Source organism: Orbicella franksi, chromosome 14 (assembly GCF_964199315.1).
Source record: "Orbicella franksi chromosome 14, jaOrbFran1.1, whole genome shotgun sequence".
Classification (NCBI taxonomy): domain Eukaryota; kingdom Metazoa; phylum Cnidaria; class Anthozoa; order Scleractinia; family Merulinidae; genus Orbicella; species Orbicella franksi.
The window spans coordinates 11032580-11060042 of NC_138158.1; the positions used below are offsets into that span (position 1 = coordinate 11032580).

Below are 27463 nucleotides of genomic sequence, written 5' to 3' on the forward strand. Positions count from 1 at the left end.
ATGGCCAAACCAAATACCCTAGGAAAGAAAAAAAAAATGGAGAAGTTTTCTGGTATTACGTTTAAAAGGTTTTTGATTTCTGCTATTCGGAGGCACCCGCCATATAACCATAAGTAAACTGAATTGAGTAGTTGTTAAATCCGTTTGTGGGCATAAAGCTGTCGTTTCAGTTTTCTTTTTAGAGATGATGGAAGATCTCTTTGATTCCTGGCACCTAACAACGCTTCTAAGGTGTTGAAAGGAAATATATTTCTTTGAAAGAAATATACTTAAGTTCTTCAAGAGTTAGTTGGGACCACAGCAATGTAGTCCATGCAATACCGTTGTTGAGCGAATCGGGATATGTAACAAAATCGTGATATTGATTTTTCCGTCGTGCGTGACAATATAGGAACATGTTACATATCCTTTCTGGTTCATCCAGGCTGAAGTCCATGCAATACAATTGCTGAGTACTTCGGGATATGTAACAAAATCGTCATAGTTATTTTTCCGTCATGCGTGACATTGTAGGAAAATGTTACATATCCTTTTCTGGTTCATCCAGGCTGAAGTCCATGCAATACAGTTGCTGAGCGCTTCGGGATATGTAACAAAATCGTCATAGTTATTTTTCCGTCATGCGTGAAATTATAGGAACATGTTACATATCCTTTCTGGTTCATCCAGGCTGAAGTCCATGCAATAACGTTGCTGAGTGCTTCGGGATATGTAACAAAATCGCCATAGTTATTTTTCCGTCATGCGTGAAATTATAGGAACATGTTACATATCCTTTCTGGTTCATCCAGGCTGAAGTCCATGCAATACAGTTGCTGAGTGCTTCGGGATATGTAACAAAATCCTGATAGTGATTTTTCCGTCGTGCTGTTTCCAGAATCGCTCGGCATTTCTCGTAAAGAATTACATCATGTACTCGAGATTTTTAACGCTCTTGAGAGCTTTAACATAATTTTTGAGATAATTTCCTGACTGCCCATAAAATTAACTGATTTTCAAAGTGTTGGTGCACATGATCTTCGAATTCGAATACAAGAAAATTCAGATTATTTTTGGAATCGCTAAGCAACAAACATGTATGCAGAGAATACCCTAAACAGGTTTCAATCAGGCTTTCCACGGAAAATCTGAGAACATTTCTGACTCTCGGGCATTTCTGGGCTGCTGGGCATAGTCACTTCGCTTACTGAATAATAGTGATAACTGAGATTAGCGAAAACGTTTCATCTATACGTGCTCCGTAGCTTTACAAGAGTAAGAAATGTATCAAAAAGTCTAAGTTTTAAACTGGCGTTTGCGCCCCAATCTAGAAAACACATTGTTTCAACGTTATTTTTTCTTTTAATCCAAATTCTTCACGTCAGTCACGCGATTTCCCGAATCGCCGACTATTAAAATGTTTTGTATCTTTCTGACACGATGGAATTGTGTTATGGTAAATATAATTTCACACTTTAGGATTATGACACATTCGTGCAAAACTTGACGCGTTTTGTGGAACATAAGTGATCACCGACAGGGATATGATTACACTGGAATGCTGTAAGCCACTGGATATCCCGTGGAGATGTAGGACTAAAAGTTCTACATCTCCACGGGATCCCAGGTCTGTTTTTTGGTTGCTAAGAACGTCTGGCTCGTTATGATCACCTTAAATCAGTGTTATTCATTTTCCTCGTTGTCGAAATATGAGGGAAATTGCATGTATATGTACATTTTACCGAACCAAAATTCACAATTAGCCAATCAGAAGCCTTGTCTACTGTCCTGATATCCCATCGATATCAAGTCACTGACCTGATATGGCTACGATATCGTGCTCACGTGGTCAAATTTGGGTACAGTAAATACCTAATCGTACCTTTTCGGTACGCTGTGGAGGCAAATCAGTCTCGTTTGGTCTCGTATTTTAACGAGACGCATGAGTATTTTGGCTCGACAACGTCTCGTTAACCACGGGTCATAGCTCGACCAAACTCTCCCAATTTTCCGCCGAAGCGTACCAAAGAGGTACAATTAGTTATAAGTAGCCCTCTTTATAGTTTTGTTTACATAGATATCATCGATGTGTAGCCAATAAGAAGTCTTTATTGATTAATCATTGTTACTAACAGGACTATTACAGAAGTGGCAGAATGTTGGTAAAAATGGCGGAGGCGATTGGTCGGCTCGTGTTGGCAGGAAGAGAGTTAACTCGACTCGCAGGGTAAGTGTACAAAAGGAACCAATTGAAAGTTTTTGTTTTAGGCCCATCTACCAGTAAACAAATGTTACTTCCGATTATGAGCCCCTCCTCCTCTAATTAAATACCAATATGTGAAAAACGTCTTGCGAACGTTTCGAAACATTTTACATTCCCTCTCCTGGATGTAAGCCCCTTTATAAGCCCCTTTATAAGCCTATCCAAAACCCCTTACGAAGTTGTATAAAACCACGGCTTATAAGGGGCAGTTTATGTTAGCTAATTAAAGCAAGTTTGGACGCAAACCTAACACACTAAGGATCAAAATCACCAGCAGTGCTATGCAGGGGTCAGTCAGTTACTCCAATTCCTACCTTGATCAAGTTGTACTACCTTCATGTGCAATTCTGTTTTTGCTTTGCCGTTTAGGTACACTTCCAGAGTATCTGAACTAATGAATGTATTAAGAGACCTCAATAAAGGCAAATATCAGCGAACAATGATTTCAAGTCAGTCAAGAGGAGACAATGCAACGCAAGGTACAAAATAAAGAAATATCCATTGTGACATGTCCGCTTACTAAAGGGGTTACAGTGCATTATTTAGCTTCAAATGGCGTTATATAATGTTACACGTTAGTCTTAGATGATTCTGGTACATTCTTCAAACTGGTATTAGGAACGAAAGCGGGACATTTAAGAGTCGTTGATGGCGTATCTTTATTCGTATTCCTATTAATTTTTCCAGTCTGTTTCCTTTTGGGTTTTATCACCCTCAAGAGTTACTCTGTTTGGTTTATTAGACTAGTAAATTGTAAAAATAGTACTGCCTTTGGGGGTTGTGTGGTCCCTTTCTGTGTGAAATCCGATGCACTTAGAATTTTACATCACGTGTTCAAGGTGATTGTGTTATTTTTCTTTCAGACAAGATTCCCAAAGACCCGTTGGTTCCCAATCAAGGGGAAATAATCGAAACTGATCACCTAATCAGGTAATGAACAAGTACAGTAAATACACCGTTTTCATTGTGATAAAACAAGGCCTGACCTGTTCAGTTAAGCGTGATGTTTTTGTAATGGGCTTACAGTATCAACAGAGACTGCCTGCAGTGATGTGTTAAGGTGTATTGGCTTTTAATAAAAGGTTGCCACTCATTCTTGTGTTGGTTTCGTTTTAGATTTGAACATGTTCCGTTGGTTACACCAAATGGGGATGTTCTTGTGAATGACCTTTCGTTTGAGGTAAATAATTTATTGGTGGCTTTTGACTCACAATTGACAGCTTTTGTTTCGTTTTTGACAGAGCAGTTTTCAGTTTGTTAAAACCAAACGTAAGGCCGCGTCCTCACTACGCGGGAGGAATTTGAAAACGCACCAACCACCGTTCATTTTGAATTTGTGTTTGAGGAAAACTCGGCCAGGAAAATCCCACAATCATCGTGACATCATTGTTTTTGAAAAGCTCCGTTTTCTTATTTTTCCGTACTCGCTAAAACGCAAAGCCGGCGTTTTAAAATTTCTTCGGGTTGAAGAGCGTTTGCGAAAAGCTCCGTTTTCGAGACAGATTAGTGTGGACGGTAGTCTTAAACGTGAAATTAAAGCTGCGTTTTCCTTCTCCGGCGCAGTGTGTACTGGGCCTAAAGTAATCACTTTGGCCAATCAAAAAGGACTTAGACAATCCAGGAAACCACTCAAAACTCGATGCAAATACACGTAGCTGACGCGAAGCGCGGGGAAACGTGTGCGGGTTGTCGTTTCAACCAATCAGGTTGCTTTCCATTTTGCGCCCGATTTGCATATTTTCGCCAGTTCTCATTGGTTCACTCGTCATTTTTACTTGTTTTTTACTCGGTATAGTTAATGTGCTGTATATTTTTAATTCAGGTTCGCTCTGGAATGAATGTGTTAGTTTGTGGGCCAAATGGATGTGGAAAGAGTTCGTTGTTTAGAATTTTAGGAGAGGTAAGATTGTACGAAGAACGGTTTTCCGTTTCTGGGATAAACTCTGAAGATGACCTCTGCTCAGGTTGTCCAAATGTCAGTCACCAACAACAGTTTTTTTCACAACTACCCTCACCCGGACGATCGCACTATACGAACTACTTATACTCCTGGGTTCCAACTATTTATTATGTAACCCAAATTGTCTATAGCGGAAGCCTTTAGCGGAAGTCACAATTGAAAGTAGTCTTTAGAACGTGGTCTTTAACTTGTAACGTGACAACCTAAGACTGTTAATATGGCGTGACACTAGCGTGACTTAAGTTGTTTTACCTTGGAGCGCGGTTTCGCGGCCGTTAATTGTTTAGTTGAATTCAAGAAAGGGGTAGGTAATGTTAGTGGACAAATGTCTATTTATCAGTATATCTCTTTCCTAATAGTTGTGGCCACTGTTTGGCGGTAAACTGGTGAAACCAAACAAGAGCAAGCTTTTCTACGTTCCACAGGTAAATATTTTCAAAGGAACGCACCAAAACGCTCCAGAATATCTCTTTGTCATTTCTGATAGCTTCTTAGTATAATTTTCAGCGAAGTCTGTCGACTTAACTTTTGCTTTTACGGTCTTGTGCGCTTTAGTAACAACATTACATAGTATAACATGTCCTAGAATTAACTCTCACTTAATTTTGAAATAAGCGTTTCTTTTAGCCACGTTTTGTAAGAACAAGTTTACATTATTGAGTTATACCTGAGTTGAAAAGAGTTTTGTGTTTCGATATTGATCGTCGCAAGACTTGAGTCCAGAGAGCGCTTTTGGGGAATTTGCTTCGTTAAGGCCGTCCCAAAACGTTTATTATTGCTTGGAGAGAAACTGAATAAGATTTAAGAGTTAAAACAATCTTCGAAAGATCATCGAAAATCTTGCCATCAGTGTGCTGAGAGGTAATCTCTACCCATGTTGTGGGCTGTCAGAACGAAGGAAAAGGGAAACTGAAACGGTTGTCACTGTGAAAAGAACGGCTTTTCGCGGATTACGTGTTATGACGTTGAATAATCCTTGCATTTGACCCTGTTGTTTTGGTTATTAGTATGGTCATTCTTGTTTTACAGCGTCCGTATATGACCCTGGGGACATTACGGGATCAAGTAATATACCCCGACACTAAAGAAGACTTGCTCAGGAAAGGCCTCAGCGATCACGATCTTGAAGATTACCTCAACCAGGCAAGTGAAGCAGCCACCTTAATCCTTTAATCATCGATGTTAGCAATCTTTTAGAGCGACCTAGGAGAGCTTAACCTCGTACGCGGTCGAGAAACGTGCGACCCTTGAAAGATCTGGTTTGAAGTCCGAAAATATCGGACTTCCGGTTGAATTGCGCATGTCTATCTGAGAAACACATGGCTCAATCGAGACGCTGGTGTTTTATTTCCGCTTGTTTCCATTGTTTTTAAAACCAATCAAAATCGAACCTGTGACGGAGCTTCGTTTCGTCAAGCTTGCGCAGTAAGGAACGAAGACTCGAGGAACGAAATTGAGGAAAACTAATCGGAAGAGATAACATTTTACTGTGCGCCAAGCTGTTGCGTCTTGTAAGGTTTTGTTATCACTTTCTAACACTTTCTGATTACTTTTTTTAATATGCCAATCAAATAGCAAGAACAGTGTGAGGCGCAGTAGTCAAGTTCCAGGTTCGCTCTCTAACAATTGTCAACTCCGCCTCCCCCCTGTTCGTATTTTAATTGGCAAATGAAAACCAAAGCGATAAGAAAGTTGTGTAGACGATGTCAAAAAGTGGTCAAAGATTTATGAAAGATCTCGTGGTCAACGGTAAAACGCGCAGAACTGTAACCAATCCACGATCTACCTAGCGATATTATCAGTGGAATTTACAGCGTCAAATCTCAGACGCTCAGTCTCTCGAAAAGGGGAAAAGCCTAAACCGCTTTTTATCTCCGATGTGTTTTTGCGACTCATGTCTTTGGTAATTTGTGTTTCAGGTTCACCTTGGTAATATTCTCGAGCGAGAAGGCAGCTGGGACAAAATTCAGGTATACTTATAGAAGCTGTTAATCTCTTTTCTTTTTTATAAAATAATGGTCTGCACAACGCATGGCGCCGCTTCGACAATTCACGCGCGGAAGCGAATCAGTTTTTCTGGGTATTTTTCTGGTTTCTGGGTATTTCTTTAATATCACTGCGATAATAATGTTTTGGAAAATTTCAAAGATATCATTGTATTCCGGCTATAACTTAAACTATTAAGCTTTGAGAAAATGTATAGGTTTTATGGGGTTTTCTTTCAAAGCGCCAGCATAAGAGCTATTTCCAAGCACTGTCAATCCACCTACCATGATACCGTAATAAGAGATTTATTACACGACCGAAACTACCCGAAAATCTTCAAGAGTAGTCTTACCGGATCATTCGGGACAGTGCCCGGTCCAAAAACTTAGCAAATATTGGACCGACATTAGAGCGATCTGATTGGTTGATTTTAGTTATTGCGCCCCTGACCTAACTGTCGTGTAATAGATATGGGTTATTGACCAACCGTGAGGTTAAGATGGCTGGATATTGGCGTGTTTACGGACCGAGACGGAGAACAAGACAGGACAAGCTTGGTCAATAAAGGATTTATTATGGGGGATAAAGAACACCAAAAAATAACCTGCGGGAAAATTTTTCTTGCGGGGCACGGTGCGTGATCCTGAACGGGTAAGATAGCTCCATCTTGCCCGCTCGGGTAGCCAATCACAGTGCAGGATATGGTTCATCTTGCCCGCTCACGGAGCTAGCCATATGATAAATCAGCTTATTACATCAGCTTGTTTTTTTTTTTTATTTGTTTAGGACTGGATGGATGTTCTAAGTGGTGGCGAGAAGCAAAGGATGGCCGTAAGTATATTGTAGGGATTTCTCCTCGTTTGTATGAGTTTGAACGCGTAACTAAGGATCATTTCGACCAGGTCGAGGTTAGCATTCTCGTTCTCTGTTTGAAGAAGGGCTAAGTTAAATATGTTCTCTTCTGCTGTGCTCTTAAGACAACCTGAACGACATCGGATCCTCTTAGTACTTTTGCTGGACCTTTAAGAGATGGCTTTGGTTTTTTTCCCTTGTAGTTGGTCTTAGCTTCTTTTACTCAAACCATAAGGCTGACTGGCGCTGTTTTTTTATTACATTGTATTAGATGGCTCGTCTATTCTACCATAAGCCTCAGTTTGCCATTCTTGATGAGTGTACAAGCGCTGTTAGCGTGGATGTGGAGGGCTTCATGTACACTCGCTGTAGAGAGGTAAGTTAATTTAGTGCATAATGTAAGACTTAACAGTACTTAGTTAAAGGAATTTGGGGGGCAGGGATGGCGCAGTGGTGAGAGCGCGCGCCTCCCACCAATGTGGCCCGGGCTCGATTCCAGCCCGGTGCCATATGTGGGCTGAGTTTGTTGTTGGTTCTCGCCTTGCTCCAAGGGTTTTTCTCTGGGTTCTCCGGTTTTCCTCCCTCTACAAGAAACACTCCAAATTCCAATTTGACCATGATAGAGGGCCTGCATGTAAACCAGCTACTACTGAGGCTTCAAAGGAATCTTGGTCAAGCTTGAAATCACTGGTCGCTTGTTCATATTGTGATCTATTTGCATACTCGCGATAGCTACTCATCGATGAAATGTAACCATCGTCATTAGGTTCCCAGTGATGCAGGTATATTGCTAACATTCTCGAAATTATGCTTTGGCAGAAATATTCGGCGATCAATGTCTAATGAATACATGTACGTTCTCTTTAACACGTTTAGGTTGGAATTACACTGTTCACTGTTTCACATCGCAAGTCGCTGTGGAAATACCACGAGGTTTGCATTCATATTGTTTTCATTTTATCTCGTCTACAATTGTGTCTGATTATATTTGCCTTGTTAGTATCGACTCCTTTTCCAACGTATACCCTCCATTTTTTCTGTTAATGTGCGTCCAACTAAGGAAATTAACTTTTCTTTTAACGATTGTTCATGGAAGGAGCAATTCCCGCTTTGAATCATTTTCGTTGAGGCCGGCGCGAAGCTCTTCTACTGGCCTAGTGAATAAGCTGATGGTAGGCAAACTTTAATCATAAACTACAAAGCGAGGTGACGCTTAAAGAGCGTGCATGGCGGTGTTTCTCTATATCTGATGCAATTATGTCTTTATCTTCATTTCCTTAGTATGTCCTTTACATGGATGGACGAGGCTCTTACGAATACAAGCCAATTGATTCTGCAACTACAGAGTTTGGTTCTTAGAATGTTTCTTACCACTGGACTGGTGCCTTCAATTCTGATCTAGCGTTCATTTGATTGATCTCATTCTCCAATGCTACTACAATGGAAAAACAGAACGACTTAACCTGCATCCCGTGAAACAACGTTGTACTCTTCACAAACACCATATTGGACGCCAAAACCTGTCCTGTTGTGAGACGCTCAGTACATTCAGCTATTACAACGATGTTTTACAAGATCACTTATGCTCACGGAAAAGTCTTCTTTACAAGTACAGTCTGGGCCTTATTTTCGAAAATTATTTACAGTGTAGCTTGTTTGAAAATAAGGATGTCACAATCGTTTCTCCCATGCACGTCGCTTTCAGCGACGGAAACCAAAGAAACCGGATGCTGTACGGACTGCATTCCAATGTAGTAAGAAGGCTTGTCGAACACACCTGGACTGAAAAAGAGAACTCGAAAGATTCGGCGTGAAGTCTTTCAGAACTCATGATATAAAGTGGTTTTTATGGATCAAGTATTTTTTAAATGCTATTGGAAGGACTTCGCACGCTGCAGGGATCAGCTGAGCAGAGTTGGTGCACGGTTTAATGATGGCTCGTTTTTAAGGATGTGTGGTAAATTCATGCCTTGTATTATCTTATTTACATATCAGCTCGCTGGAATTTCGCGGGTTAGAACCGCTCTTGGTTGGTCTTAAGGTCAACTGAGCTTTGTGGCTGGAGAAAAAGAAAATCAAGCAAACCATTTATATGTATGATAAAATATTTGACCATATTATCGTGGGTATTCGCAAAGTAACATTCACACTGGTCTGAACAATCTACAGGAGGTGGCTCAGAGAAGGTGAAGACATATTTTAAATTCATACACAGCTTAATGTACTGTTTGTAACATACAGGGACTCAAAAATAATTTTTGAAAGATTCACCGCTTGAATAACATATGGTATGGTAGTACTTTTTTTTTCGAACACAGTTGTAACCTTCGTAATAAAAAAGGAAATTTCCCCTTTAAGAATACTACAGCGAATCCTCTCTGTAACGCCCCGTCCACCCCACGCCGGAGGAATTTGAAAACGCAACAATCACCGGTCATTTTGGATTTGTGTTTGACGAAACTCGTTCAGGGAAATCACGTGACGCCATCGTTTTCGGATGTTTTTGTTTTCAAAACGTTTTCTGTCCACACAAACGCAAAGCTGACGTTTCCAAATCCTTCGGTTTGAAGGGCGTGATAGATTAGTGTGGACGGTAGGCCCAACCGTAGAAATAAAGCTGCCTTTTCAAATTCCGCCTGTTTGAAGAGCGTTTTCAAAAGGCTCCGTTTTCGTGACGGATTAGTGTGAAAGGTAGGCCTGACCGTAGGAATAAAGCTGCGTTTTCAAATTCCTCTGGCATAGAGTGGGCGGGGCGTAAATAACCCTCCATCGCCTCAAAACCCTGTGTTATAATTTCAAAGGGGAAATCGTACCTGCAACGGGATACTAACGGGATACTGGAGATGGAATAGTCGATACCCCAGGAGGGACTACATTAAGCAACGTACGATATATTGCTGGAGAAAAATGAGGGTTGAGGTAGCGATAGACTCTACATAAATGACGCTGTGATGACTTTCAAATGTATTCATAATCTTGTTCCAGACTACTTAATTGATAAATTCATTTTCCGATCTCAAATCGCTACAAGAAACACCAGACAGAGTAATGACTTAAACATTCCACGTTGCCTACTGGCTACCGGACAAAGATCATTTGCATATCGCGGAGCAAAAATCTGGAATGAGCTGAGTGATGATTTGAAAAGTTTACCTTCTGTGAAAGCTTTTAAGGGACACTTGACCAAACATATTTTAATGTAAATTCTTAATATTCGATTTTAAACTTTGTAAATTTTTAAATCTTTAATACTGTAATTAATTTTAGACTCCTTTCCCAGTTTGTTTATTCATTTTAATTGACGTATTTTTATCTTTTTCATTCATTTTGTAACTGAAAAGCCCCTTTGGGGAGTTGCAAATAAAGTATGTATGTATGTTATGTTACAGGGGCGGGGCAGAAGACTCCTGAAATTTTCGTATAGGCATCATCCAACAAAAAATGACGTCACATCCGGTTTAAACTGCGCTTCGCGGCTCGCTTCACAAAGCGAGAAAATGGCGTTTCAATTACTCATGATTTCCCTCTATTTGTAAACCATCAGTTTCGTTTCATTTTATATTGAGTATGGAAGGATGTTGCAGACACATTACTTCGACTTTTGAAGCAAAAATTTCGGGAAAAGAGAAAAGTTTATTATTGTTTTGAAGCAAAATAACGGAGAGCCTTCCGTCATCGTCGGGCGAATTTTACACATTTGCAAAACTGGTGTTGTTCCGACTTTGGTTCTTGTTGTTCGTGATTTAGTGATAACAATAAGTGCAATAGCCTATAATGTTAACAACAACCTGAATGAAGTATTGCTGGCCATAGTTTGCACTGTGAACTACGGGAACATAATTAACAGAAGCCGTTTCGGCGTCGACAAAATCTGGATCGGATCGCACCGGATCACGGACCGGATCACGGACCGGATCACGGATCGGATCACGGATCGGATCAAGGAAAAAAAATTCAAAATTCAAGATTCAAAATTCAAAAGTTTGTTGAGCAAATTACACTAGAGTGACTACTGTGAGCAGAACGTTTTATTTAATTCAGGTGTGATATTCCTTTATTCTTTTATAATATCAAGCCAACTGGGAGCTGGTCACAGATGAATTTTTTTCAGGCTGTTGGGTTTTGATTGCGATGATCAATCATGTCTTCATATCTTTCTCCGCAGTTCAGATAAATGATATTTCGTATATTCGCTTGCATCAAAGGTAAACTGTCATAAAACGCGTCAGCATGGTAATAATAGGACGAACGTATGAATCGAAACACAAAAACTAAAAACACTAATAATATTAAACACCTGATGATTTCAAACAATTTCCGTTTCTGAGACAAGTCTATACTTTTACAAGACGTGAGTTTGGAATACGATATTTCGTACTGGAATAAAAGGAAACAGACCATTTGTATTTCAAGGAAATATAGCTGTTTTACAAAAAAATATAGGAATAACATCGATAGTGTGAACGATAACGCAACCCGAGAATAGACAACATTTTAGGAGTTACGTCACGATTTTTGAAGTCATTTTTAGGGTCGTAAAGAGTTGCCCTTATATGGAATAAAACCTTAAAATGATCGTGTTCTAGGATAGAAAGCACTTAAGAGGCAAGAACAAATCAAAACGGAATGAGGATCGTTAAGGATGGCAAAGATTAACGAGGACTACAAATGACGAACTTGAAAAACTAGGCTAGTTTTTTCAAGATGCGCAAATCGTGACGTACTCCTTTAAAGCAAGTCATGTCCTTAAGCTTTCGTACGTAAGCTTTCTCATTAACTGTAACGCTAACTGTAACGCTCACATTTGACACGAAAAAGTAGCCGAGAATTAGCTACTGATACTAACAACAATTTCAAAAACGAGAATGGGAGGTTCACGTAAGTTTCAAGCCAGCTAACGATCAAATATAACTACATCTGCCTGTTCATTACAATTTAAATTCGTCGTAAATTAGGCGCTTATGTGGCTTTTTAAATGACCTCTTGTCATTCTCTTTAATTAACATGTCATTGCGTCAAATTCGGGATTCTTATTTTTATTCAACATATTTTAGTTTTTCACTTTTATTTTTTATTTATTATTATCTTATAAACGATTCGATTTTTTTTTTCTTTAAAACGTTTTTTTTTTTTCTGTGATCCGATCCGTGATCCGATCCGCGATCCGATCCGTGATCCGGTCCGATCCAGATTTTGTCGACGCCGGGCCCGATATAAAGGATTACAGCGAGCTATTCAAAATCAAAAGAACTTCTTTTCAAAACCTCTAACCGCCTTCAAATTCCAGGCCCGAAATAAAGGATTACAGCGAGCTATTCAAAATCAAAAGAACTTCTTTTCAAAACCCGTAACCGCCTTCAAATTCCAGGCCCGATATAAAGGATTACAGCGAACTATTCGAAATCAAAAGAACTTCTTTTCAAAACCCGTAACCGCCTTCAAATTCCAGGCCTGATATAAAGGATTACAGCTAGCTATTCAAAATCAAAAAAACTTCTTTTCAAAAACCGTAACCGCCTTCAAATTCCAGACCTGATATAAAGGATCACAGCGAGCTATTCAAAATCAAAAGAACTTCTTTTCAAAAATCGTAACCGCCTTCAAATTCCAGACCTGATATAAAGGATTACAGCGAGCTACTCAAAATCAAAACAATTTTTTTTCATAAACCGTAACCGCCTTCAAATTCCAGACCTGGATTACAACGAGCTATCATAGCCAGAAATTCCGAACCAAAGTGGTTGGTGCTTATTTATGCTCCGTCGTTATGCTCCAGTATACATGTCAGCCTGTCAATAAAGCTAGCGTGTGATTGGCCCGTCTGTTAAAGCCGAAGCTGTAGTCAAACCAAAATGGCGTCGCGCGATAGACCGTCTAGAGGCTACTTCTCGGTCTTAAATTCGATCTCATCCGCGGACGCCGACTTTGGCCAGCCAAAAATAATCAAGTACAGAAGATCGTCGTATTGGGAAGTTGAAAGGCTCGTCGAAAGACGGGAAAGAAATGGAACGGTAAGTGTTTGGTTGTAGTGCCCGTTTTCGCACGTGCTCGCTTGGTTGATATTAACTGAATTGAGTGTTTACCCGAAATCAGCACAAGCCTTTCTTGCCTTTCATTTAATTAGGTAGAATATTTGGTGCAATGGAAAGGCTACTCGCCCTACGAAGCCTCGTGGGAGCCAGAGGAGGGTATCTTACCTCGATGTGTGGAGCTCTTCAACAGGCCAAGCCCCCGGACGTGGCAATTGTTCAAGAAAATGTTTGTTTTTTTAGGGTGGCCGTCGAACGGCACTTGAAGTCGCGGTCACGTTTGTCTGTAAGGCTGTTTTTTCGGGGGGATGTTTTTCGTTTCTTGTTTACTGGTAAGGGAGTGACGAGGGAGGGATGGACATTTTTTGAGAAAGAAGATTTCAATGCTGTTTATTTTCGTCTTGGGTGGGATTCCTGGGTGGACTCTCATGGTCAAGGAATAAAGGTTTTTTACCCTATGAGGGTTAAAACGTTCATTTCTTGCTCCCCAAAGAAGTATGAAATGGGTATGGGTGGGATTCCTGCTTTGTTACCAAGAGCATATCAGGAGAATATTTCTTTTAATTTTACTAAAGTAGCTCTAAATGATTGAATCATGAAGGGCTACTTTAGCAAAATTAAGAATGGTAATTGAACTGAGCGGAGTGCAATTTGGTCTGTAATCATACACGTGATTTAAAATATAAAAAAATATTCTCCTGATATGCTCTTTTCATATTAAATAAAAAATTATATGACTTTTGCATGGAGGGCTATTTAAGTCTAAGTGAATGGAAAATATTTTGAGATAGATATGCCAAGTTTAAGTGGTCAGTAAGTACATTCACCTTCAAAATGTGCATTCTTTAATTTTTTTACATTTCATTCAATGTTGAAATGTACACTTACTGAGGTAGGTGAAAGGCATGCATACAAAGATAAATGTTCACGCACAAAGCAATGTACCTTTAACAGATTTGAATGTAGACTTACAAAGATTTATGTACACAGCCAACAAAGTTAAAATTTACAGAGTTTAATGGCCACTAATAAAGATGTATGCACAATGACAATGTTACAATTTACAGAGTTGAATATACACTTACAAAGATGTATGTACACTTAAAAAGTTTATGTGCCTTTTTAATACAGAGTTGAATGAACACTTGTAACGAAGTTGTACATACTAATGTTAAAGTATGTTATTTCTTTCTCTTTTGTTGAGGTTTTCGTTGTTTTTCTTTAGACTTTTTTGCTTTTTTAGATACATTTTTTTCAGTTGGGGAGACTGCTGATGGAGTCATATTCTTTAAGTAGCTGATTCCCCTGTTTGTTTCCCTTTTTGTTTTGATAAGTTCATCCCAGTATTCCTGGGCCCTTTTTGTGTATTTGCGATGCTGTCGCTCTCTGTGCTTCAGAGCTTCCAATCTATACTCAGTGCGTAGCACCTCAGCTGGATCATCATTGTGGTTGCTCTTCCTCTGTATTAGAAATACATAAAGTTTCAAGTCGTAATAGATTGTTTTGTACCTGTGCTCGAAATAGTTCTGTAGAGAATGGCTCCCATGAAGAAACGTATTTGAAGTACAGATCTGCAAAGTCCTAAAGACAGAACATCGAGACAAGAAAATATTCAGATAAGTAAAAACAGCTAATTACCCAACTTGTCTCTAAATTGGGATGTAATAATTGATAGGGATGAACTGATTACTTGGACTGTGATGTTATCTCAATTGATTACTTTATGAACAGATAAATTGTGTAGAATTTAAACTGTACCTACCTTCCATAATTGAATGACTATTTAGCATGTGGTCTTCTTATTTGCTTGTAAAAATACATCTTTGAATGACTCCTCCAAAGTCTGGCGGCTCTCGCTGCCATTTACAACAGCAACAGTGTGATTTCCTGAAAAAGAAGGTTATAAATTAAAGATATTTATTAAATTGACACCTATTCAAAACAATAATTAATAACCAGTTGCATATGTTTGTGTAGTTAACTAACCTTTTGATGACAAAATATCATCCACCTTCTGAAGGATGGTGAAACTCAGAAGTATGAAATTAGTCATCCTGCTCATACGTGCTCCATCACCACTTAATTTAACTTTTACTGTTTCTCCATCCTTTAATGTTCCTTTGCTTATCTGTAATTAAATTGAACATCTTTCAGTTCCAAGAACTATTTTTATTTGCCTGTCTGATTGATTAAAAGCTCACAATGCAGTTGTTATGTTAATACATATTTCACATTACATGAAATTATCAGACCTTACAACTGCATCAACAAGGATGACATGATACACAACTTACATTTCAAAAAAAAAAGAAAACTTAAGATATATATATATATATATTTTAATTTATTTTGCACACTATAGCCACTGAATGAATGGTATAATCTCCAGCCATTAAGTACTTTATTTTTGTGATCAGTTTTTCTGTTACACTTTAATTTTGTTTTTCTGTTATTTACAAATAAATGTTGGGTCCCTCACTAGACTCTTGCTCAATTCCATAGGGAACCAATGTTATTTGTTGTTATCAATTAAGGCAGGAAATGAGCACGAGTTTTGTCATCCTCTTCTTGGATTACTGCTCTAGGGTAAAGTAAATGTTTCAACCATAAGATTTTTCATGAATGGGTTTATTTATGTGTGTCAATAGCTGGATGGCATTAACACTTGATGAAGCTAGTCCAGTAATGAGTATTTACCATGTCTCTCACTTTGTCAGTGAGCAACTCTTTGAAGGAATACTGAGCTCCAGGTGCCAAACCAGGCGTGGTAGAAATTTTAACTTGCTTATTTAGATAAGATCGACATTGTTTTATTAAATAGGATTTAACAGGAAAATCATCAACAGCCATTGACAGCTCATGAACAGATTCATCCCCAACTCCAAATTTATCCATTAAAAAGAGTATGCTCTCCACTGTGTTTTTGTCATCGGGATGAAGTTTTTCATATTTTGATTTTGGGGATGCCACACTACCATGTTCTTGCTGCGGATTGCTGTAGTTGAGAAGTCTATAGAAAAGCTATCAGTGCTGTTAGGGTCTTTAAGTTTCAAAAGCTGTAAATCCAGGCCAAATATTTAAACAAAACTAAGTGTCTTCTGTGTTCGAGTCTTTAGTTCTTTTAATTTTCTGTTTTTTGCTTGTTTGGTTTTGAGGTCTGGAATTCCAGCTCCTCTGCAACTCCCCAAGCTGTCATTCTGTAATCTGTCAATGTAGTTAGTCAGTTGTTAATTTTCATTGTTCCGTTCTCTTGTTCTTTCCTTTTCTTTAGCATAATCTTTTTCAATCTCTGAAAGCATTTCTTCAACTAGTTTCTCCTTTTCTTCCTCAAGATTTTCATATTTTGGTCTCCAGTTACAGATTTCTTCTTCTGCTCTTTCAAGTTTTGACTGAATGGAACGCAGATCTACTTCCCACTTCTCTACCGAGATCACTTCACTTCTCAAAATAGCCAGCCTACACAATGTTTCCTCATGCTCTTTTCTGTTTTTACAATTTCCTTTTCTGTTCAGGGTCTTATTTGTGATTCAAGCAACAGAACAGCGATTTGAAAGTCGGCGCTCAATTCGATCACTCTCTCAACTGATCTTAAATGCTTGTCCAGGAATGATTCCATTTAACATGTCAATGTATGCAATTGCGTGAAAACAAAAAAAAATTCTGAAATTCCCCCCAAAAAAAGCCTGTGCCACCGAGCCTCTAGCCTCGTAATCACCCCCTGTAGTTACCAGCCTTTTATCTGTTGTTGAGCTGTTGGTATCAAAATGGCGATCGTTTTTGCACAGCATTTAATGTGAAGAAGAGAGACAACACTGTTTTTTTTGCGCACGATCGAAGCAAGATTAGTGTTCATGGATGCGTTTATATTTGCTGAAAGAAGGTTAAAAAAGCCGCAATATTTTCAGGGTATACAAAGTCTTAAATTGCCGTAAATGTTGAATGACATCTTTGAACTTAAAAAATTTGATTGGGATGGATCGATACCAGGAGACGATTTCAGCTGAGTCAAGATGTGGAAAGTGACATTTATACAGGTAGGCACCATTTTGTGTGTTCTAAAGGGCATTTCTTCGGAATGAAACGCTCCAATTAATAACCAAGAAAACCACAACGAGTGTTTGATTTATCAAAACAAAGTAATTCTGGAATGAAAGTACTGATGAGTATCATTGGAACTGGCATTGGGATGGCGGGGATATGTCCATAATAGGAATTTTAGAAACTGGTTTTATATGAATCTCCATACTGATCCTTCTATTCTTTTGCAAGTTTAAAATACCGTTAAAATTCTAAGTCTTGCGGTCTATTGCGCACGCGCGGTTCGGAATTTCTGGCTATGTTCAAAATCAAAAGAATTTTTTTCATAAACCGTAACCGCCTACAACTTCCAGGTCTGATTGAATCACGTATTGATATAAAAAACACAAAGGTTCATTATCGTTTCCATCCATTATCAGTGACCTATTCAAAATCAAAAGAGTATATTGAATGCTGATACCCTCCTTGAAATTCCAGGTTGTCATTAAATCATGTAGTGGTATTGAAAAGCACAAAGGCTTATCCTTTCCATTCAATTTCAGTGACCTAATTCAAAATCAAAATAATTTATTTTCAAAGCCCTTAGCCGTCTTCAAATTTCAGCTCTGATTAAATCATGTAAGTTAAAGTATGAAGTTATCTTTTCCATTCAATTTCAACGACCCATTTCAAAATAACGGTACGGATTTGTGTTCACCCGACATGTACTCCAATTTCAAGTTATATTTATTACCTCTTGAAAATCGTTGTCTTGGTCCGCGTCCTCAATAGAACGGACAGTCGCCAAGAGTGGTTCATCAATCAAATTCATTGCTGGTTTTGAGGACTCTGTCAAACTGAATTTTATGACGCTGCAGTTTTGATAATCGATAATCGATTTTGTGAATAATAAGTGCGCGTCTCCACGTGCTCGAGCACAAAATTAAAAGAAGTGGGGAAAGCACGTTGGACCACCGAGTTTTGTTAATGTGCTGGCTCCTAAAAGAGCCGTTTGGTTCTTAAGTACATAAAGTATGTAGGATTTTAAAAAGGTCGCCATACCTTGCTTTCTCTGCTTCAAGAAGACGTGATAAGCTCGGGAGAACGGATACGCCCGTAATGACGTGGAATTTGTCGCCGTACGATTCCTTCCATGAGAAATAAACGCAAATCTCGTCCGTGGGATAACCCCACGGACAGACTCCGATAACTTTCTTCATTTTGAAGACGTACATGTAATAGTGGCCATGACCGTCTTGTAACCTTCTTCGACGATTTCATAATCGTCATTATCGACGAAAGTTTTCCTTGCCAGAAAGGCAACAGTTGACGTTAAATTAAAGGTCCGCAGGAATTTGGACGCTGCGCATCGCCCGAAGTCGGCGACATTTGAACCTGCGAATGTAAAATCCAGCGGTATCTGTAACCTTGCAGCGAAGAAATCGAACGCCAAATGTACAAAGAAAATGTATGAAGAGTGAGATATTTACTGGAATATTTCTTGAAGAATTAGCAAATGTGAAAATGTGCATGCCAGACACGATAGATTGGTCTATCACAAAACACATCGTGCACAAATGAAAGAGGAGACTTACAATTTTATGTTTCCTTTCGAAGGTTTTCTGCGAGATGTTTTCACTCGAAAAATAACAAGGCGTGGAGGGAGAATTACCGATAGAATCAAAACTCATAGTTTATAACCAACGATAATCGTCAAACCGAATGCGATCGTAAAAATGTGTATGCAGGAATGAAAAATATGTATGTTAAAATAACTCACCTTGGGTCTCACAGCTCCATACGACTAATTTCGATGTTTCCTTTTTACTTTTGAAAACCACGAAGAAAATGCCTTCGGTGAACATCGCATGGCAATCCACGGTAAAATCCCAAAATTTGCTATCTTTGAACTACGATATTTCGGCCGTCTATACTCCAATTTTGCTCCAAAAGACATCACTTGAAAGATATTTTTCTCTACGTTTACGTTAATACGATATTTGAGATCAGTGGTTTAACCCCTAAATAAAAATTTACCTTGTGTATGCTTCCCTTTTGCTTCTCGTCCGCCGTATATGAGCCCATAGTCATAGTTTTTTCCCAGCGGTTTTTACCATTTTTTCTGCGGGAATTTTGATTTTTTCGAGGGAAATTGTTCCTTCTCTTTGTGTATTGCCATGTCTGAAAATTATACGTGGCGAGAAGAGTTGAAAGCGAATTTTCAACTAAACATTTTGGAAAATACGTCGTCCATGCACTATATTTTTAAACAGAGAGCCGGAACGTGCCTAGGTTCAAAAATACCGCACAAGGCATTGTTGAAATAGAGAGAGCTAAAGCAAGTAATAGTGAACATTTCTTACCTGGAGCTCTTGCAAGTGACTGCATTAAATTTATTTTCGACCGCCGAATGCTTTCTTTTCGCGACGGCCATTTTGTTTATTTTTTAACAAATTGCCGCTGTTAAATCCGCAGGCTTATTGTCTCGAATTTCTGGCGATGAGTTCCTTGTCCAAATCCACGTGCCTTTCATTGATGTGCTCAGCATGGTCGTGAGACGGCATAACGTAATCGTTTTCAAAACTGACCGCCATTTTTCCACGGGTGAGAATGAGAATATTTCTTCTCTACTATACCTGATCTTTTATGAGCACATCAACCTTTGTCGAGGACGCCGTCAAACTGGTTTGACAGCGTCCTGTGTTTTCCCGCCTTTACTATTCTGACCAACCATAGGATTTTGTGACCAAATAAGGAAATCAACCTTTGTGAAGGACGCCGTCAAACTGGTTTGACAGCGTCCTGTGTTTTCCCACCTTTACTATTTAACCATTAACTTTAATATCAAATGTTTCCTTAAAATTACAGGACAGAGGCGTGTGCAACTCCCTAGTGGATTGCGCTCCTTATGAATGAAACTATTTACAAAAGTGTTTACAAATGGCACAACAGTTCAATCATGTCCACATCCTCGTTTGTTATTCTTTCATAGCCATAGGGATATGTTTTGAAGGTGTAGGGATCTATCACCCGTTTTTCGTACACAAGCTGGTACTTTTTCGTCTGAGAGACTCTGGTCAGTGAGTACTCTTTGGAGTTTCGAACGATGTGATAAGGCTTGTAAATATCAGTTTGTCGCGTTTTCTCGAGAGGGCATTGAATTTCGTCTAAAACATTTTGCCGCAACACTTGATAATTTAACTGCTTGCTACCTTCACTGTTTAAAGAGATTCCCCTCACTTTGCATTCTTCTTTTTCTTTCTTCGTGAGGTAGCCATAATTTTTCGGTCCCGCGGACGCAAATTCAGTGATGAAGTCGTCTTCTCCCAAGTCGTCCTTGAGATCAACGAGAAAGTCGTCAAGGGGAGGATTGTTTTCCTGGGGTAAACTAGAAAAAATAACGCTGTCGGTGTCTGTGTACTGTACTCGTTCTTGTAGCATGTCCAGAGCTGCATACAAACGAAGTCGAGCCCAACATGTGAAACAAGCGATGAAAATGTTGAGGTTTGGTGAGACAGGTTCGTCATTCGATTTCAGTCTTCAGGCAATACACTCACGTAGCAAATCGTGTCATTTGCATCAGTTTCATGGAATGCACTGAGCCTCATAGGATCCCCGAACTCTTTGATTTGAGTTTTGTTGGTGCGCTGGCTAAACTTGCCCCAGATGGAATTTAACATCATTTTTGCAAGGCTACGTTTGCCGGGATTGTTTTCAATGTTGTTGCGGTTGAGTTCGATGCCCTCTTTCGCTTTGTAGGATCTCAGATGTTCTTGCTGTTTGACGGGATCATTGTCTACATGAGCTGGCCAGCCGCTAGCCTCCTCTTTAATCTTTAACCATGTATTCACATAGTCTTTAAATAGACCTTTCCACGTTTCAGAAAAATGCCACACTTCGTGAATGTAAGTTATTCTGTAGCCCTTCTCAACGGCTTTGTTCAGTTCGCGGGTACACCATGTACCTGTAATTTGTCTTTCACTGTCGCTGTGACTGCAAACCCAGGACCGTTGTAGCATTGGTTTTTCCATCTCTTCTTGTACACAGGCTCTACATAGCGGGAATGTCAGTTTACCATTTTCACGCAGCGGAAGTACTGGATGAAACAGTTTTTCTGGAGGTAAGATTGTGACCTTGGCAATCCCGAAGTAATTTTGGATGTCTGTGTTTTCCGGCTGAAATATAATCTCAGGGTGGCCGACAGGATACTCAGCATTCTTATTGATGAACGGATGGAGAGATGTAAAATCATAGTAATGAATCTTCTCCCCTGAAGCGATGTCAGCCGGATGAAAAAGTTTGACAGCGTTTGTTCGTCCGCCGCAGAAGGCATCACGGGGATTTAGTGGCTCCACCAAATCGAGGTTGGTTACAAAGTTTCTGACGTCCTGCCTTCCTTCTTTCATTTTCCGCCAATCACACTCCCACATTTCGATGACGTTGTAATCTTTGTCACGCAAGAATTGTAGTTTTTCCTGGGTGCATAGATACACGTCGGCAGTGCAGCGGTACTCTAATCTAAGGTGTGTTTCGGATCTGTTGGGATAGCATTTACGACAGCCATGCCAAAAGCAACCTTGAAATTCGTAGACGGTGTTGGTAGTTGCATCGTAGCCGTCCACGGTGTAGCGACTGTTGGGGATACGGTATTCCCCATCATTTCCAACATGTTGAATTCTCCCACTGATCTGACTTTGTTGCCACAGTAGATATTCCATGGCAACTTTCGACTGATTTGTTTTTAGTCGCCAACCGTGGAGAGGCTCGGAAGCAATTGTGTTGGCTTCCATTCGGTTTTGTCGCAGGTCTCGATTGCATGCCGAAGCTATAGTAATATGATTGAAGGGGTCAAACTTTGTCTCTTTTTCAAAAAGCCGTTTGAAAGTAAGGCATCCCTCCTTCAGTAATTTCACGTCCGACTCGCAATATTCCAGCAATTCTTTAAGGAAATCGAACACTACATTCTCAGCTCTTTCTTTATCATGCCATTTCTCGAAGTCTTTACGGCCGTTGACAGACATTGATCCAGGCATGTAAAATTCTTTCTCGGGAATTGGTCCCACGTAGTCTTGATTTTCAGGCGTGTTAAACAGGTGAAGAAAATAGCCCTTCTTTAACTCTGTCAATCCGAATGGTTTTGGAAATGCAGAAAGCGGCATTTAAAAAAATGACAGAGAGTCAATAAAGTTAATATTGTCAAAGGTTAATTGGAAAAGTTTAGCTCCATTTCTGATTTGATTGAGGACCCTGTGTTGACGATGATATTCCTCCACGACGAAATAGGAGTCGTAGCCAGAAAAGTTATGGGCCAAAACAGTTACATTGCGCGTGTCTTCTCCAGTTAACGTATCCAGCCATTCCAGGAAATCGCGAATGCAATCTTCACCTTTGAAGTGGAGTGGACAATTATCATCCTCAGTTGCCGCTATTAAAAGATTAGGGATGTGTTTGCCAGTGTCTTGCATCGCCTCAATATCGAAGAAAACGAGAATGGGAGGCTTTTCATTTTCATCATCATCATCATCATCATCATCATCATCATCATTACCATTATCCTCTGCTTCGGCTTCGGTTAGTCGCTTGCGTTTTTTCTTTTTCTTTCTCTTCTTCTTTTTTTCTTTTTTCTCTTCGGTTAGCTCTTCCGGTGTTTTAGGTACCTGAATAAAGCATCGGTGGCTTGGGGCCTCTATGTATTCGTGGCAAGAAGGACAGTCTATGTAACCGCATTCATGTTCTTGTTGCTTCGAGACCCACCAACAACTTTTTACAGTTACGACATTTGCGGCGTTGACTGCAAACACTGATGTTTTTGGCGTCAGCGGTTTTTCCCTTGTAGGATTTCGTCAGATGATTTTGAAAACAAACATCACCATAAAACATCCCCTTACAGGATCCGCAGAGTGTAGCTGGTGGTTGATTACGACACCTGGCCTCTGTAAAGTCCTCACATCCCGTTTGTAAGCAGGAAGAACAATGATCAGGGTTGTTTTCACAGGCATGTTGACCTTCGTTATTGTAGGGTTTGAGACACCTAGCGCAGAAATAACTGTTACCAAAGAACCCAGGTAATGTAGTGATCACATTGTAGTGTTCATTATCATACAACAGTACCAATTGTTTTTCCTGAGGCTTTCCAAAAGAAGTCACGCTATAACCTCGGGTAGCGTCCACAAGTAAGAGCTGATAATTGTTCAAGGACGGCGTCAATGCAAATCTAGTGAGTTCCTCGTAACCGCATTTTCCCATTTCTACATTAGCTTCTATCTGCAGCTTGATTGCTTCATCTCTCTGGATAGAGACACCTCTTCTGAAGCTGTTCCATTTAGGGTGATCATCCACTCTAGCTTTAGCTGTCACAACGGCGCGGGCGCAGCATAGTTCATCTTTATTATCGATACTGATGACAGAACCTTTCAAACGTTTGAAAGTTTCTGGATTAGAATGTCCAGGTTTCAATTTTCGTTTCTGACCGCTACCGCGAGGAGATGTACGAACGTGTGTAAAAGATAATTGAAACGAATCATTCATTTCAAAGTTCTCGTTTGAGTTTAACACCTGTGACATTTGCTGCAGCAGACTGTCGACACGATCGCTACCATTTAACCATTCCCCCGCCGGTAACCCTCGATAAGCATAGCTGTTGACTAAGCGATTGCTGGCTAAATTGAAGTAGACACGATCAGCGGCTGGTATCCTGTCTCGGAGAATCAAATTTTGGATTGTTCTATGTAATCCATCAGCAATTGCTGCTGCCAAGTTTTGTTGAGGTATAAATTGTCCCACCTGACGAATGTTGGAGGTGTAGTGACGCTCTCTAACGCCCATTTTTTTGCTGTGACTATCTACGTACGGGTTGAGTACAAATTCGAAGCGTCCAGCTTCTGTGGTAGCAAGACTTCCCCCCATTTGTTCTTGATTAGTGAGTTGACGTTCTGTAGCCTCGGCGACATTTGACAAAATCGTATCGATAGAGTCGTCAAGAATCTAAGAGAAAATATAAAATAAAATAAATAACCCGGTTCATCACACATTAAGTACAGAAAATGTATTTTTGTTACAACATATTTAATTTACCTGTTGGAAATAACTGTTTTCTGGTCCATTCTCAATAACAATAATGGCCTCCAACAATTCCTCATCGCTTATATCCTCAAAGTGGCTTGACATGGGGCGAAAATCTTATCCAGAGAAACAAAAGTTTAGTCAACAGTCCACCATCTGCAAATGATTTCTATCTAGCGAGTCCCAACTTTATTGGTGTCGTTAACTAATCATATTACAGGAAATGGCAGCACATTTCCAACATCCAATCATATTGCACAAAAAATGACATCATATTTTCAACCACCAATCAAGTAACATATGACGTTATTGATCTATCATAATTACATTCACACACGCAGACCACCCGAAAAGTTTACTTAGTTTGTTAATTTAATTTTCCTGTAAATGAATAACAATTACACAACTCGCATGAAAACAAATGCCTTCATTAGTCTTTAAGCGTCCGTTCAATTCGCCTTAAAAGATAATAGCCTATTCAGTTAAGCTAACAGAGTCTAATCATTCAACGTTTAAGATAATAGTCCATTGTCACATTCTTGCGTTAAGTTTTCAACTCGTATGCAAATTTCGTTATCCCCGCGGCCAATGGGACAAATTATTTGCATCGCGCGCTAAACTTAAATTTAGGAGTAACGGTTCCATTGCAACTTTAAGGTCTATAAAATACGATCGAGCGAACGCTATAGCTTTGCTTATCCTAAATCCGTCCAGTGTTACTTGTGTTATACTGGTAGAATGTTTCCAAGTCCGTCAGCGAGTTATTCAAAATCAAAAGAACTTCTTTTCAAAACCCGTAACCGCCTTCAAATTCCAGGCCCGATATAAAGGATTACAGCGAGCTATTCAAAATCAAAAGAACTTCTTTTCAAAACCCGTAACCGCCTTCAAATTCCAGGCCTGATATAAAGGATTACAGCGAGCTATTCAAAATCAAAAGAACTTCTTTTCAAAACCCGTAACCGCCTTCAAATTCCAGGCGCGATATAAAGGATTACAGCGAGCTATTCAAAATCAAAAGAACTTCTTTTCAAAAACCGTAACCGCCTTCAAATTCCAGGCCTGATGTAAAGGATCACAGCGAGCTATTCAAAATCAAAAGAACTTCTTTTCATAAACCGTAACCGCCTTCAAATTCCAGGCCTGATATAAAGGATTACAGCGAGCTATCATGAAGTAATTACACAAGTACACTAGTATTAATAACTTGCACACGTCTAACTATAATCCAAAATTAAAGAGCCCCGAAAGTTTTTATCCTCATCATGCATAAGAGGTACGATAAGTGATAAGAGGTACTAAATCTAAATCTGTTTAAAACTTTCCAGCTCAGTAGCGTCCTTAATAAATAATAATCGAATAATAATAATCGAATATTTCCTCAGGATAACCGTTCAGTACATAATACTGTTATCAACGGGGTCCTGCTAAGAATTAAAAAAACTAATAAACAAGAATTATTAAGATATATAAAATAAGATACATATTAAAAACCGTTAAAAATACAATAGAAATTACAAGTAATAATCGTCTAAGGCTTTCCTAAATAAAACTCTAGAATTAATGTTTCTTAAACTTAAAGGCAATAAATTAAAAATCGAGGCACCTAAAAAATAAAAGCTACGGCGCGCAAAATCCAGTCTGACTTTTGGTAGTTTTGCAGTTTTCCCATTGTTGCGAGTGTTTAAAGCGTTATGATGTAATCGGTGAAAATAGTCTTTAAGTGGAAAGCATGCAGTTCCATTAAGGCAGTCAAATACAAAGCAGCACGCTCTTTTTTGTAAAAAGTTATCAACAGTTAGAAATCGAAGATCACAGTTCTGCGAACGGCATTTTGGGGAAATGTTTGGAAATCAGTGCATTTTGAATTTCAGAGTTATGGCGCTGCGTGACGTAAAGCAACGATCGCGTTTGTCGAAAAATATGTATTTATCTCGTGATTTTTAGCCATAATTTTTAAAGACGTTATAGTATTTGGAAAAGTGCTTATTTAAATGTTTGTTTGTTCAGTGCAGAAAATCAGTGTCCTAGATAACCAAAGTAAGTTCCAGATTTTGACACTAGTTTCCGGCAGCCATATTGGTGTACCACAGCCCGAAGAACACCAACATGGCGGCTCCGTACTAGGCTCTGTAAATTTGTTCGAAACATTTTGACGGATATCTCAACTTTGGCACAACGCACACATCTTAAACTTGGAGAACTGTCGTCTGTATTTATCTTCTATAATATCACAATTTATTTTTTTCTCAAGCATCTGAGCGGGCCGGAATCCCAAATCCTCGAATTTCACTGGCTAATCATAACCACGTGACCGGTCCAGCTTTTTACGATACGGCCCACGGGCCGAATTTTTTTCCCGCTGCCTAAATTTCGCTCCTAAAGCTTAGCTGTAATCGTCAATCTTTTGCCTTTTTTACACATCCATCGATGATTAAGCAAGGAAAGTCACTGTAAGTAAATTCAATTGAGTGTTTTGAAGTTGTGAGAGTTTGCTTGGTTGTTAATGTTTGTAGCTTGGCGCTGTAATGGCGGGTAATCCTGTGTTTCTCTGGCCGTAAAATTTGAGTCAATTTCAGTCGAGTTTACCTCTCTGATCGTTGCTGTATTTAGGAGAATTTCTGTGGAATACACTTCACAAATTTCCTCGCTTTCTGCTATTCAATTTACGGTAGAAAAGTCTGATTTCAAGTGATTTGAAAAGTAACGACTGACAGGAATTGTTTTTGTGGTAAAACTTCAAACTTCCCACGAAATTTCAAACCGCAAAACCAATTTTGCAGAACTTCACTGTTGAAATAAATGCAACTAACATAAAGTAGTTTGAAAAAAATCTGTTCTTTTAATACATCTGTCTTTGTCTACTATCTGAGTTACTCGCTCGTGGTTAAGATTTTTTACGAATCGTAGACGGCGCGCAAGCCGATTCAATGACAAGAGCTGCCTAAACTCTGCGTAAAATCTGTAAAACCAATTTACTGCAGGAAAAAAATAAACATGTTATTTACCGGCTTAGGGTCGGTCCGTATTGTGAAAAACTGTGACCTCGGGCTTGAAATGCTACCCTCGGCCTGCGGCCTCGGGAAGCATTTTCAAGACGTCGGTCACAGTTTTTCAACATATGGACCTCCCAGCCGGCAAATAACATATATTTCTTGACTTTATCCACTGAATGGTTTTTGATTCCATTTTTTTTTTATTTTTTATTTTTGCGTGACAATGATACCGCTCTATTGTAGCTGACTCCATAGCTATCTACATTCAATTCTGCATAGCAAATTAAGATGACACGGGGACGGAGACCGTAAGCGCGCG

The 27463-nt window shown here is 39.3% G+C and overlaps 3 protein-coding genes and 1 pseudogene across 4 annotated transcripts in view; 3 read left to right on the top strand and 1 right to left on the bottom strand.

The window, feature by feature from the left end:
- LOC145467673 (ATP-binding cassette sub-family D member 3-like) overlaps nt 1-9389 on the top strand; it is a 32830-nt gene extending 23441 nt beyond the window's left edge. Inside the window, exons 17-28 of one of the 2 annotated variants that reach the window (XM_081451276.1) lie at nt 2115-2206; nt 2612-2721; nt 3106-3172; nt 3359-3422; nt 4065-4142; nt 4562-4627; nt 5232-5345; nt 6122-6172; nt 6975-7019; nt 7312-7416; nt 7917-7973; nt 8322-9389. In XM_081451276.1, the coding sequence (XP_081307402.1) occupies nt 2115-2206; nt 2612-2721; nt 3106-3172; nt 3359-3422; nt 4065-4142; nt 4562-4627; nt 5232-5345; nt 6122-6172; nt 6975-7019; nt 7312-7416; nt 7917-7973; nt 8322-8399 (927 nt within the window). In that variant the 3' untranslated portion in view covers nt 8400-9389. The other variant, XM_081451275.1, reaches the window with a different exon arrangement.
- The window catches only part of LOC145467734 (uncharacterized), a 144968-nt gene that overhangs the window by 39977 nt on the left and 77528 nt on the right, over nt 1-27463 (top strand). The window lies entirely within an intron of this gene.
- On the top strand, nt 12434-13869 carry LOC145468357 (uncharacterized; annotated as a pseudogene).
- Nucleotides 14155-17544, bottom strand: LOC145467652 (uncharacterized). Its single transcript, XM_081451233.1, has 4 exons — nt 15767-17544; nt 15056-15197; nt 14832-14956; nt 14155-14650 (listed from the first exon to the last, which is right to left on the bottom strand). Exons 1-3 carry the CDS (start codon nt 15962-15964, stop codon nt 14853-14855), a joined length of 444 nt encoding a protein of 147 aa, XP_081307359.1. The 5' UTR covers nt 15965-17544; the 3' UTR covers nt 14155-14650; nt 14832-14852.

Excerpts from the sequence above, each read along its gene's own strand:
- LOC145467652 (XM_081451233.1), bottom strand. The coding sequence starts at position 15,964 with ATGGATAAATTTGGAGTTGGGGATGAATCTGTTCATGAGCTGTCAATG. Across the intron at positions 15,198-15,766 it reads CTGACAAAGTGAGAGACATG|ATAAGCAAAGGAACATTAAA; the intron begins GTAAATACTCAT and ends ATTTAATTACAG. Across the intron at positions 14,957-15,055 it reads TGATATTTTGTCATCAAAAG|GAAATCACACTGTTGCTGTT; the intron begins GTTAGTTAACTA and ends CTTCTTTTTCAG.